The sequence below is a fragment of the Grampus griseus genome, assembly GCF_964374135.1.
Source record: "Grampus griseus genome assembly, chromosome: 11".
Classification (NCBI taxonomy): Eukaryota; Metazoa; Chordata; class Mammalia; order Artiodactyla; family Delphinidae; genus Grampus; species Grampus griseus.
In genome coordinates, this window is record NC_139005.1 from 52,673,331 (window position 1) to 52,687,416 (window position 14,086).

The following is a 14,086-nucleotide window of genomic DNA, read 5'->3' on the forward strand; positions in this document are numbered from 1 at the left end:
AGGTACCAAGGGTTAGGATTTAAGCACATATTTTGGTATTACACAAGTCAATTTACAACACAGAGGTGGTGACTTCTCAACTAGTCTCAGTGTTTAAGTATGGGTTCACCAGGCAAGACATACTCAAAAAACACAAACATTGGCCTCCCTGGTGGCACAGTGGTTGAGAGTCTGCCTGATGATTCAGGGGACACGGGTTCGTGCCCCGGTCTGGGAAGATCCCACATGCCGCGGAGCGGCTGGGCCCGTGAGCCATGGCCGCTGAGCCTGTGCGTCCGGAGCCTGTGCTTCGCAACGGGAGAGGCCACAACAGTGAGGGGCCCACACACCACAAAACAACAACAACAAAAAAAAACACAAACATGAAATAACTAGTAAAGACAAATTGGAAAAGACTCAGACACTTATGAGAGACATTACAGAAGAAAAAATTTTGTGACTTATCGAATATAGCACCTAGCACAATGTCTGACACAGCAGTTGCTCAGAAATTCTTTTGAATATATCAATCAATTAATGAAAATTACTAAGAGTTCCCTTGCCATGTCACCGGAAACAAGGAGTTGATTTTTCAGAAAATGATCAGTTTGGGGCATGTTGATTTGAGATGAAAGCAAAAAACTTAAATGAAATAAATAAAGACTGGAGACAGGAGTGAGAAGGGAGTCTGCAGGGCGGGCTAGGGCTGAAGACACAAATATTAGTGTGCGGTTTGCGGGGCAGAAATTGAGACACAGATGTAGAGAACAAACATATGGACACCAAGGGGGGAAAGCAGCGGGGGTGGTGGTGTGATGAATTGGGAGATTGGAATTGACATATATACACTAATATGTATAAAATGGATAACTAATAAGAACCTGCTGTATAAAAAATAAAAAAAATTTTAAAAAAAGACACATGCAAAATATATATATATATATGAGTGTAGTCTACATAGAGATAATAGATGAAAATGAGATTATATGAAATCTCCAACATCTGGAATAAAAAGATCCAAGAATTCAGCCTGTGGGTGCGTAGTACAGGCCAGAGGAAGAGTCAGTTAGGAAAACAGAAGAAACAATCACAAATATAGGAAGAAAATACCAAGCATCATCATAGAGGGAAAAAAGGCAAAAATTCAAGAAAGATGATGTGATGAGAAACTAATGCTCAGAATAAGCCCTGAGGCCATTTGATCTGAAAAATTACTAGTATCTTTAGACCCAAATATGCTGGATATTTTCATATACAGACTTGTTATTGCTTTCATTATCAAGACACCAGATTAAAATCTTAAAAAGTTAAGAACAATGAAATAAATTCTGTACAAGAACAAGAGGAACTATGACCACTATGAAAGGCTACATGATATAGATAACTAATTACCAAGTGTTGTTAGGATGTGTACTCTGAAACCTGATGATGTGGCATTGTTTCTTGAATTTACGTGCAGAGGGTTTCCTATGAACTGAAATCTGTGTCATTCCCCCCACCCCAATTCAAATATTGAAGCCCTAACCCCCAGTATGGGTGAATTCAGAGAAGGGGCTTCTAAGGAGGCAATTAAGGTTAATGAGGTCACAGGGTGTGCTGGAGAACGGAAGGGACAAAACGTATCCACTGAACTAAGAATGCATTTTAAGACTGAAAAATGAGGCAGGGTGCTCCATACACTCGATGGATCAGTTTATTATAGGGTTACTCACAGGGGGTGATTAGTTGGACCACAATCTGGAAGCATTCAAAGCTGCACTCCACACAGCTGAGGGGCGATTGGGACAATTTTATAGGGTTATGGGGGTAGGTGCTTGGAAACAGGATGTGTACTCCTAGATTTATGAAGGGGTTACTAGTCTCGAGGGCACAGGGAATACGTCAGCAACATTTTTCATCGTTTGGGGACTAACAGAGCATAGAGGCTACCTGGACCTAATGATCACTAAACACTATCTAATAACTACAAAGCCCTTGATGACAGAAAAGAGATTCACTACACAGTACAGCCCTAGGTAGGGTCAGTGGAAGGACAGGAGGAACTGAACAGGCCCAAGATGGCCCAGTTATGCTAACAGCCATGCAGGGTGGGGCCCTGATCAGATAGGATTAGTGTCTTTCTAAGAAGAGACACCAGAGTGTTGCCTCCCTCCCTCTCTCTCTCTCCCTCTCCCTCTCTCTGTTTGTGTGCATGCAAGTTAGGCAAAAGTTATTCTAGAAATACATTCTGGGATGAAAAATACTGTGAAAATAATTTGAAAAGGAAATAGTGAAATGGGATGAACCATAAAAGTGCTGGAAAAAATTATTTTCTATAGTTGAAGGTTTTCTAATCATAGAGATAATACGTTAACTTTAGTAAGTTTAGAAAACACAAAGTAAGAAAATAAAATCCCCCAAATCCTTTCTATCAACCCTAAAAGGATAATTGTTAAAATTTTAGTATTTATTATGTTGTGAAATAATAGATTTTTAGAAAAATATTTTGATACCTTAAATGGGAAAAGGCTGAGTTACAAGACAATGCAACCCTAATGTTCTTTAAAAGTACAGAGAGAGACAGAGAGAGGAAGAGAGGGAGAAAGAGAGAAGGAACTGGGGGAATAATTATTGCATGTTATTTTTGTGAGGTCATTTTGATGAAAGCCCAAGAAACCATTGAACTTTCACTTTTTAAAATTACCAAGTAATGCACACTACAAATGTTCTCACCCCATTATTGATCTTTACCCTATTCCTGAACCCCAGGGCACCTATGACCCTCTAGAATAAGGCTCAAGGATGAGATGAAACTCAAAGACGATATAGGTTAGTGATCTTTGTTTCAAAAATTATTTCTGAAACCAGAAAATTCCCTACGACCCACAAGCCTGTGTGTCCTTTGAACATTCATCCTTAGGGATACTGGGTAGATAGCTGCCACCAACGTAGCTGACTCATACATATTAAGAGCTGTTACCTGCCTCACCTGCTTTCTCTCACCTGTTTCTAGATTTCTGAGACTTTGATGCCCATGCTTAGCTGGAGCTTCACCACTGATAATACCATGTATCTGTGCCATTGTCACTTTGGCCTTCAGGGTTTCCTCAGCATCTCCGTTTGTAATCTTGGCAGTTCATTACTCTCTTACCTCCAGCTGGGGTGGAAACACTTTCTTCTTCTAGTGTCCAAATCTTGAGGGGGAGGGGTGGCTCTAGAGAGCATTCCGTGGCGAAGGGCTAGGTCACAGTGTGAAGCAGTTTTGCGGTTTCACCACAGCCCTCTCTTCACTGGAAAGCATGTGTGCTGGCAGGGGTCTGAGTCTTCATGGATTCTGGTGCAGTCTCAGGCACATCTGGTGCAGTCTCAGGCACGTCTAGTGCAGTCTCAGGCACGTCTAGTGCAGTCTCAGGCACGTCTGGTGCAGTCTCACGCACGTCTAGTGCAGTCTCAGGCACGTCTGGTGCAGTCTCACGCACGTCTAATGCAGTCTCACGCACATCTAGTGCAGTCTCAGGCACGTCTGGTGCAGTCTCAGGCACGTCTGGTGCAGTCTCAGGCACGTCTGGTGCAGTCTCACGCACGTCTAATGCAGTCTCACGCACGTCTAGTGCAGTCTCAGGCACGTCTGGTGCAGTCTCAGGCACGTCTGGTGCAGTCTCAGGCACGTCTGGTGCAGTCTCAGGCACGTCTAGTGCAGTCTCAGGCACGTCTCATGAACTTCACATTGCTTCCACCCACACTGCCAGAGTCATTCTCTACTAACATTCATTTTCTCTCAGGGACCCAGTTGTCTCTCTCTGCAATCCAGTTTCCATGCCTATCTCACATCCCACAGATATAGCTGTAAATGTACATTTGAACTCCAGTTTTGGACAGGGGTTAGTTTCCCTCCCATAGGTTTCAGGCCCTCAGCAAAATCAAGGAGTAATACCAAATGTCTGTTCACTGAATCAGGATGCATTTAGCTGCAAATGACAAGATCCTTGGTTTAAAAACTGATTTAATAAGGGAATTTATGTCATATAATTATAAGTCCACAAGCAGGACATTCTCCAGGCATAAAACAAATGAGCAACTTAATGACCTTATCAAGCATCTGGTTCTTTCTCTCACTAGACCATCCCTAAGACTTACTTCATTCTAATATGATCTCTGTGTGGTTGCAAAGTGGTTCCAGAGATGGCCAGAGCTCCCGCCTGTTCTTATTCAGATCAAGAAAGAGAGAAATCTGAATGAGATTTGGTTCCTGCGGCCATGAATTATTGCCAATTCCAGTCACATGCCAGCGTGAATCTGAGTACATGGACCATAGCAATTTTAAATATGGAGGTCAAGGTAGACCTTAGCCACATGGGAAGAGCATACCAGGCAAGGGAATAGCAAGTACAAAGGCTCTAATGAGGGATTCTGCCTGCTGTGTTCAAGGACCAGCAAGGAGTCAGTGTGGCTACGCAGAATGAACCAGGAATCATGATCAGAGGGTAACAGAGTGGAGGGGGAGTGGCAGAGAGAATGCAGCACATATGAAGAATCGGATTTTTCTTCTGACTGAAATTAGAAGCCATTCTTGGTTTCTGAACAGAGGAGAGGCCTAATCAGATTTGACTTAAAAAGATCAATCTGGCTGCAGTGTTGAGAAAAGCCTGTAGGAAGCAATAGTGAAAGCTACTTTTAGTTAAGGGACAACTACAGTGATCTGGACAAGACATAGTGATGACTCAAACCAGGATGGCGGCTGTGGAGGTGGAGAAAAGTGTCAGGTTCTAAATATATTCTGAATAGAGTCAGCGGGATTTGCTGGTGGATTGAACATGGTCTGTGAAGAAAAGGAGGAGCCAAGGATGACTCTATAGTTTTGGGTTCAAGCTACTGGAAGGATTCAGTAACCTAGATAAGGAAGAATGTCGAAGGGCAGGTTCAGGAGGCATGATCAAGCGTTCAGTTTTGGACATGAGTCTGAAGTTCAAGAGAGAGGTCTGGGCTAAACATGTACACTTGGCAGTGCTGGGTAGATAGCTGGTAGTTAAAGCCTCGAAACCACCTGAGATCACCAAGGGAGTAGGTGTCAATGGAGAGGACTATGGACTGAGCCCTGTGGCACTCTGACATTGAGTTAAGGGAGAAGTGGAGGAACAGCAAGGGAAGCTGAAGGGTGACCAATGAAGTCAGGGAAAATGTAAGAGAATGTGGAAGATAAATGAAGAAAGTGTACAAGAAGGAGGGGGTGATCAACCGCGTCAAAAACTACTAGTCGGTCAAGAAAGATGGGGACTGAAACTTGTCTATTATCTTCAGCAGTGATATGGACATAGGTGACCCTGAAGAGAGCAGTTTTAATGGAGGAAGGTGGGACAGATGGCCCTAGTTACAGTGGATTTAAGAGAAAATAAAAGGAGAAAAATTAGAGATGAAATAGTCAACTCTTTACTACAAAAAGGAGCAAGGTAATGGGATGATTGTGGCATCAAAGGGAACAATGGGGGCTTCCCTGGTGGCGCAGTGGTTGAGAGTCCGCCTGCCGATGCAGGGGACACGGGTTCGTGCCCGGGTCCAGGAAGATCCCACGTGCTGCGGAGCGGCTGGGTCCGTGAGCCATGGCCACTGAGCCTGCGCATCCGGAGCCTGTGCTCCGCGACAGGAGAGGGCACAACAGTGAGAGGCCCGTGTACCGCAAAAAAAAAAGGGGACAATGGTATCAAAAAAGTTTTTTGGTTTGTTTTAAGATGGAAGAAATAACTTCATATTTGTATGCTGATAGAACCGATCCAGTAAACAGTGAGAAATTGTTGATCTTGCAGAGCGTGCGAACAGCTGCCCTTAATGTCTTTGAGTAGGGGACAGGAGATGGGATCTAGTGCCCAAGTGAAGAGATTAGATTTAGGAGCCTAGATAATTGATCCATGGGAAAGGTGGTGGGAGGGGGAGTGCATCTTAGTACAAATGCAGGTAGGTACCGTCGATGTGGTAACGAGATCCTGTGGAAGTTTTCTCCTGGTGCATCAGTACTCTCAAGATCATCAGCTGAGCATGAGGATGGGGGAGAATGTGATGGGACTGAGGAGAAAAGAGACGCCATATACTAGTTGTCAAGGAGATCAGCAGAGTAAATGGACTAAAGGCACAAGTGTGACTGCCTGGCAGCATAAAGGACCCACTTGAGAGCCATGACTTTGATTTTAAACTGAGTCCAATTAACAGGGTTTTTATTCCCCCTCCCCCTTCCAGCTACATTCAGGTGTATGGGTGGAGCTCAAAATTGGAAAACTGGATTTCATCAGTATGGTAGACTTGCCAAGGGAGTTCAACAAAGTGAGAGAGGAGGAAGAGAATGGACAGCATGTGCAAGGGAGGGATTATAATAATTGAGTGTGGACTTTATGGATAAAGAGAAAAGTAAGAACGTCAAGAGGTTGAGGCCAGAGAGGAGGTGGCAAGATTTTGGACTTGGTATCCAGACAGAGGTAGGGGTTGTTGGGGTCAGAGTACTAGAGGATAGGGGATGTACTATTAATGAATCTTGAGCAGATTAATGAAATAGAATTTACGGACGGGGGTGCAGTTATTGATAATGAGAAGTTCTAGGGGATGAGTAAGTGGCTGAAATAGTGGGGAGGAGAAAATCACTGGAGAAGACATATCGAGGAACTGAGAGTCCAGGGTATGAGAAAGATCATCATCTATTCTACATATATTCTAAATCACCAAGGATTAAGAAGAAATTAGCACTGGAAAGAATTACAGTAAGCAGGAGCTACATAGCCTAAAAATGAGGAGGAGAAATTGAGGTGGGGGAGAGCAGTGGATGATGGCAACAGTGAAGAGTAGTGAGTGATACAACCTGATGATATAAAGTTCAAAGGTCAAAGACAGTTTTAGGGAACAGGGAAGAAGCATGGTCTGATACTGCCAACATTGAAAATGCAAGAAATTTCACATAATCTATACATAGATTTCGCATAGTCTGGCTTTCACATAAAATTCTTCCTTCTCTGTAAATCAGAAGATCTGGCAAAGCAATCCGTGCTGACTGCTTCACTCAGCAACAGTGATTTCCTGGCTCCCTGGCGTATTTGAGTTTGGCTCCCCTGTTCCAGCAATTCAAGAGCTACTAGATTAGCTTCCGTTACTCAGCTTATTCAGGTAGTCCCTTTGAGGGGTATAGGGCTTCTAAAGCGTGTACAGATTGGCTGTAAAATTTTAGGCATTTGAACAAAGCCATGTGAACATTGAAAACAGGGATACAGAAACTCTTGCCCAAACGATGTTGGTTTTACCAATTTTCAAGTACATTTTGTGGAATATTTTACCTGGAAATTCAGGTAGCTACGAAATGACGGTGCATCATCACTGTTGATCTCTAGAGGGCGTCATTCCCCAAAAGTACAAATCGGAAAGGTTGCAAACAGGTGTTGATATTTTTCAGCGGAAAGCCATCATCCACTCTTCAGTCCTTCAGGCTGGGATTTTTCTCACCACTTTCGAAGCATCCCCTCTTTTTTGGCAGTGGCATTCGTATCATGCCTGCGGTGGGATATTACAGCATAAACGGTAGAAGATTTCAAAACAATAGCCAATTTTACTTAAACTCCCTGTTGAAAGCAAGAGGAAGATTCTGTGAAGCACTTTGAGGAAGGAAAAAGTGGTCGAAAAATGCTTCATCAGGAAAGCCCATGGACAAGAGAAGGTAGTAAAACCAAATAGCAGTTTGGACAAAGGACAGCCTCTAGAAGAAAACGACCACACTCTTATTTCACTTCGTTCTCTCTTATGTTTTTCTGTTCTTGGTATCTAGGTTCATCTTTTTCCAATTATTATTTCAGACATACACATTTACCTGTTTAACTTCGGTAAAAGTTGGGAGGAAAATGTGCCAAACGTTTAGAGTGGCTGTCTTCAGCTGGGGGGGGGGGGCTATGAGTGATTATTTTCTTCTTTCAGGTTTTCTGGGTTTTCCAAGTGCTCCTCAAGAAACAGGACAAAACGAAATAACTTTGTAAAAAGAAGTCATGACAGGTCATCTCATATCCATCCAGGCCAGGTCGAGGGGGTGGCGGACTCTCCATCAGTTCTGAGCTTCTGGTCTTTCTCCACCTCTCACTCTTTGCTTGGTCTCATCACTCACGTCCCAAAGCCGGAGGAGCGAAAGGACTGTTTAAAACTGAAAGCCAACCTGCAGGGGGAAGCCGGGGCCGGGCGAGCCAGCGCCGGGCCGGGCCGGGCGAACCCAGGGGCCTCTCCGGGGAGCGGCGCTGTGTGTCACGTGGGGCCCGCCCAGGCGCGGCCCGGACTCCGCGCGTGCGGCCGTCTTAGCAGCCGTCGTGGAAGCAGGATTTCCGCGGTTGTGCAACGGCATCGCGCTTCTCCCTGGCCCGGCCCCTCCTCTCCGGCAGCCCAGCCATGGCCTGGACCGTGGCGGCGGCGGCGGCGGCGGGGAGCCGCGGGGCCCGCGGCGCGCTCTCGGCGCACACGCTCCTGTTCGACATGCCGCCCGCGCTGCTGGGCGAGTTCTGCGCTGTGCTGGACAGCTGCGACGGCGCGCTCGGCTGGCGCGGCCTCGGTGAGTGTGGCCCGGGCGGCGGGGGCCGTGAGGGGCGGCGGGGGCCGTGAGGGGCGGCGGGGTAGCGGCGCCCACGCTCCGTCCGACGTGCGGCCCGCAAGGTCCTCTGCGCGGCCTCCGGGGGTCCTTGCTGCGAACCCGCGCTTTCCTCTCTCGCACTGGGAGCGACTCCCCAGGCCCACCCCCGAGCTCCCCCTTCGTCACTGAAACTTCGGGTAAGATTTAAGTGACCGGAGCCTTGGGGAAACCAGCTCCTCCCGTGAAACCATCTAATGTTTCTCCACGATTCCTGCCTTGCTTGGTTCGGAATATTTTCAGTAAGAAACGCCTGTGGGATGTCTTCCTGTCCTTTCAAAATGACCCCCAGAATATAATTTTCGTATGAAGACATGTTTATACCTTTAAAATATTTATCCTGTGGTGTTTTCAATGCACTCCCCTTAATTACACTTCAGGTGAAATGCTAAAGTAAAACATTATTTGTAATTAACGTGGCTCCCAGTTTGCTTAATTAAATACACCTTGCTTATTTACCCAATCTGGTGGAATGAAGTTTTAGGCTAGAGAGTGGCTTTTTAATTTAGTCTAGCAAGTTGGCTCCAAGACTTCATTTTCTGCAGGCTTTGGAAAGTTGAGCAACGGCCTGTTGGAAGTGTTGAGTGTGATCAGAAATAATTCAGGCAAAAATCTGTAAGTACGTGCGTTCATGGTTAGATTTGATACCCCATGATGTCGCAATTAATGTTAGTGGAAAATAAACACAAATATGTCAAAGCAGCTTAGCCTTAATTCTCTGAAATAGCTATTATTCTTACCCAAAATAGCAGAAGACCAAGGAGGAAGAAAGTTTAATTTGCTGTTGGTGAACAGTATGGTCACACTTTATGGAATGTGGCATTGGGTTTCTAGTTGTATAAAGATTCATTATAGGCTCTGTAATTTTATATTGTAGCCCTTCAGTAAAAATCAGGAAACTGATTTCTGGAAAGCATGGACATTTCTAGTATGCATTTGAGACATATCCTTCCCACACTAGATCTTTTTGAAATGGTTGACGGCATGGCAGTTTTTGCACCCGTTGGTTTCCTAGAGGCACTGAATTTGTAAGTGAAAAATGTTTTTAGTCCAGTCCATGGTTAGTGAATGGACTGAGTAGATATCATAAATGCGTGAAGTAGGTTGGTATAGACTGTGAAAATATAAGAACATATGTCTCATCTGAAACAGTGAGTACTCAGCCCCAGGTCACTGCTCCTTTTCAGGAAGTTCAGCTCAGTGTTGCTGAATCTTTTCTCTCCGACCCCCCTCTCTCCCTCCCTCCCTCCCCCCTCTTACTCAGCATTGAAATTCAGATATTCATTCATTACCTACGTTGTTTCATAAACCCTTCCAATGCCCCTGTCAGGCAGGTGCTGTTACCATCATCAGTGTTTGAACAGGTGAGAAAACTGTGGTGCACATTGGTTTAGTAACTGGCCCAAGTCAACAGCTGGGAAGTGCGAAGGGAGGACTTGAAGCACATTATACAGGAAGGATGAAGCATATGAGGACTCTTTGGACTATATTCTAAATTTTTCTGTATATTTAAATCTGTTCTGGGACTTCCCTGGTGGTGCAGTGGATAAGAATCCGCCTGCCAATGCGGGGAACACGGGTTCAAGCCCTGATCTGGGAAGATCCCACACGCCACGGAGCAACTAAGCCCGTGTGCCACAACTACTGAGCCTGCACTCTAGAGCCCGAGAGCCACAACTACTGAGCCCACGGGCCACAACTACTGAAGCCCGCGCACCTAGAGCCCGTGCTCCGCAACAAGAGAAGCCACCGAAATGAGAAGCCCGTGTACCACAACAAAGAGTAGCCCCCTCTCGCCGCAACTAGAGAAAGCCTGCATGCAGCAATGAAGACCCAATGCAGCCAAAAAAATTAAAAATTAAATCTTAAAAAAAAAAAACCTGTTCTAAACAATAAAGTCTATTTAAAATTAAAACAAAAAACACATAGACTCTGGAGTCTGTCTACATTTCCCTCTGTGACTTCCTCAGGGTCACAAGTACTGCTGTGTTCTTCAGCTGCATCTCACAGACTCCCTAGAGTACAGCCACTTCTGCCATGAAAGAACCATTCAGTGAACCATTTCAAACATGCAGCCCCATTTTCCTAGTAGTGGAAATAACTGAAGATCACCAAAATGAGAACAAGCAAAGGCTTGTCAGGAGTCAGCTTCCATGGCTTGCATTTGACTGAGATGTAAAGGCAAGCAGAGGATTGGAAAAGCTTTATAGCTGAAAAAGAAGCTTCAGGTATGCCCTGATTGGAGGCTGTTGGCATGGGGAAGATGTATGCAGGCCAACTAGGAGTGGGGAATTCTGTTTAATTAAGAGTACATATTTGGCTTTCTCCAGTTGGCCCTAAATTGGAATTGGGGCAAAAATTAGGAAAGCTATCAGCTATTAATGAAGCCTTGGTTATTTGGGACCAATTGCTATAAGGGTTATTGTTTGGCTTTCTGGACTAGTTGCTACAGATAGTAGTTTGACTTCCCAGACTGGCTACTCTAGATAGAACATTGGCTTCCTGGGCTGGTTGATGCATGTTGTGGGTGAGAGTTCTGTTTGTATATCTATCTGGCCATTGTTTCTTTGTATATTTGTTCTCTTATAGGGGAAGAATCTAAACTGTTTACTCCTTCATACTCCAGCTATAATTCATTGTGTCGGGGGCTGTGTCCCTGCTGTCTGGACCAGAGACCTGGAAAGGACCAGCTGCTTCATGAATTGTTGGCTCAGCAGAAAGGGAAGGCTGGCTCCGTTCCAGGTGGTTGAGGGCAACTGCCTGTGGTTAAATAGGCTGAGTTTCTCCGTTGGCACAGTGAAAGGAAAAAGGGGGGAAAGAGGTGCTGGGAGGGAAAACTTGACCTTAGAGGGCAGAAGGGGGAATATTGGAGGACTGAATCAAGAAGACAGTTTCTTTTATGCTCAGAACAGCTGAAAGCCTGAGGGTACAGAGGGTCCAAAATTCGATATAGAAAGCAACTGTTATAGTAATGGGCAAGAGAAGAGAAAAGCAGTGGAAGAGATTAACCAAACTAAGTGTTGGTTCTCGAGCTTATCATGATTCTTGATGATGGTGAATAACAAGCTATGTTTGCAAAGGCAGTTCAGACAAAGGCAGATCATATGGTGGCCTATATGGTATAATCAGTGTATACAGGATAAGGTAGACAGGATGTTAACAAACAGGAATCACCTGTGCAGTCTTTAAAAGCTACAAATGCCCAGGCCCCACCCCTGGAGCTGTTGATTCAGTAGGTCTGGGTCAAGGGTCCAGCATCTTTCTGTTTTTTGCCAAGCCCCACGGTTGAATCTGATGCACAGCCTGGTTTGGGAGCCATTTGCTTAGGCCAAATTCTCTTCTTTAATAACATCTTATTGTAACAGTTACTTAACTGTAGTGACTGTACTTAATTCTATCTTTAAACACATTCTACCTATTAATCATTAAATCACTTATATTTTATTGTTATTGAAAATGGTGTAATCACAAGGTAATATATTCTCTGGTTGATGTTGATGATTTTATGGCTTTATAATGAAAGTAGGACCACTGTAGAAAATGCCATTATCTTATACTACCTCAAAGACATAACGTATATGCAGAGCCTCTGGTGACAACTGATTTCATTACATTACCTTAAACTAGTGTTTAAATTGTTTGGAGCAGCTCACACTGTAAAACCTCTCAACACTTCAATGAGAGAGGAACCCTGCTTACAGATACTATGTAATAGGTTGTATTCAATTTTCTTCCTCTCAAAAAGGGAAAGAAAATTATCATAGAAATTATTATTAATCACTTTAAAACAAATTAGATGTAAAATCACATTAAATATGCATTTGAATATTTAGTAAAGATTTAAAACAATAATAATTACCACCATCTTTTGAGTGCACACTATTTGCTAGACACTCTGTGCTAAGCACTTTACATGGATTATCTCATTATTTATCACAAAAACTCTGAGACAGGTACTCTACCTATTTCCATTTTATAGATAGGAAAACTGACTCTCAGAGAATTTAGGTAACCTGCCTCAAATCATAGTCTAGTATGTTGCAGACTAGGATTCTAACCAGATTGTCAGACTCCAGAGTCTATGTTGTTGTCTTTCTTTAATTTTAAATAGACTTTATTGCTTAGAACAGTTTTAAAGTGACAGAAAAATTTAGAAGATTGTACAAAGCGTCCTCATATATTCTGTCCTTCCCATATACTCTGTACCCAGTTTCCCATTATTAACATCTTACATTAGTATGGTACATTTGTTACAATATTGATACATTATTATTAAATACAGTTCATACTTTATTCAGATTTCCTTCGTTTTTACCTCAAGTCCCTTTTGTCTTCCAGGATCCCATCTAGGATATCACATTTCACACATTTCATTTAGTTATCATGTATCCTTTGGCTGCCTTTGGCTGTGATAATTTCTCAGACTTTTCTAGTTTTTGATGACCTTTACAGTTTTGAGGGGTACTGGTCACTACTGATCAGTGCTGATCTACTGTTGTGTAGAATGTCCCTCAATTGAGATTTGTCTGATGTTTTTCTCATAACTAGACTGAGGTTGTGGATTTGGGGAAGGCAGACCACAAGAGGTAGAGTGCCATATTCGTTACATCCTGGAAGGGGAACACACTGTTTACATGACTGATCACTGTTGACGTTAACCATGGCTGGAGTAGTGTCTGTCAGGTTTCCACACTGTAAAAGCGGTCTTCCTCTGCGCCCCCTCCCACCCCTTTCCATATTATGCCCTTTGGAGGGAAGTCACTATGTGTGGCCCACACTTAAGGAATAGAGAGTTATGCCTCCCCTCCCTGAAAGTGGAGTAGAACCCATGTTCTTCTGACCACCATGTCATTTTTCACATCTTACAATGTTCTGTCTAGATCAAACTTCTACTCTTCAGTTACCACCCCTTTTTCTGTTCCGCTTTATGGTAAAATTCCTCAAAAGGGCTGTTTACTCTCCATTTTCTCCATTCTCCCTTGAACCTGCTCCAATCAGGCCTTCACCCCCCACTGCACTGCTCCATTGAAATTCCTCTTGTCCAGAGTCACCATGGCTAAATCCGACAGTCAGTTCTCAGTCTTCATCTTATTTGACACAGCTGATCACTCCTTTCTCCTGAAAGCTTTACTTCCCTTCTAGAACATTACACTCTTTATTCTATTCTGTTCTTACAGGTTCCTCGCTCTCTCTCTCTCATCTCTTAGAATGCCCCTGGGATTAGTCCATGGACCTCTTCTCTTCTGTTTATCTACTGTACCCACTATCTTGTCATTGCCATCTGTGTGCTAATAACTCCCAGATTTCTTGCCAGGGTATCTCTCTTGAACATCAGCACCATCTACCTAGTCCATCTGTTGGCCTACTTGACAGACATCTCCAACTTAACAGTCCAGAAGTACTGCCTTCCCCCAGAGTTTTTCCCCATCTTAGTTAATGGCAACCCCATCCTTCATTTTTTCAGGCCAAAATTATTAGTCTTCTGTGACTTCT

General features: G+C 44.0%; 1 protein-coding gene across 1 annotated transcript in view; it reads left to right on the forward strand.

Annotated features, from left to right (window-relative positions):
* Positions 1-8,358: 8,358 nt before the first annotated feature.
* IRAK3 (interleukin 1 receptor associated kinase 3) overlaps positions 8,359-14,086 on the forward strand; it is a gene marked incomplete at its 5' end in the record, with an annotated part of 49,211 nt that continues 43,483 nt past the window's right edge. Inside the window, one exon of the mRNA XM_082665895.1 lies at positions 8,359-8,518. Coding sequence (XP_082522021.1) covers positions 8,359-8,518 — 160 coding nt within the window. The remainder of the gene's footprint in view (positions 8,519-14,086) is intronic.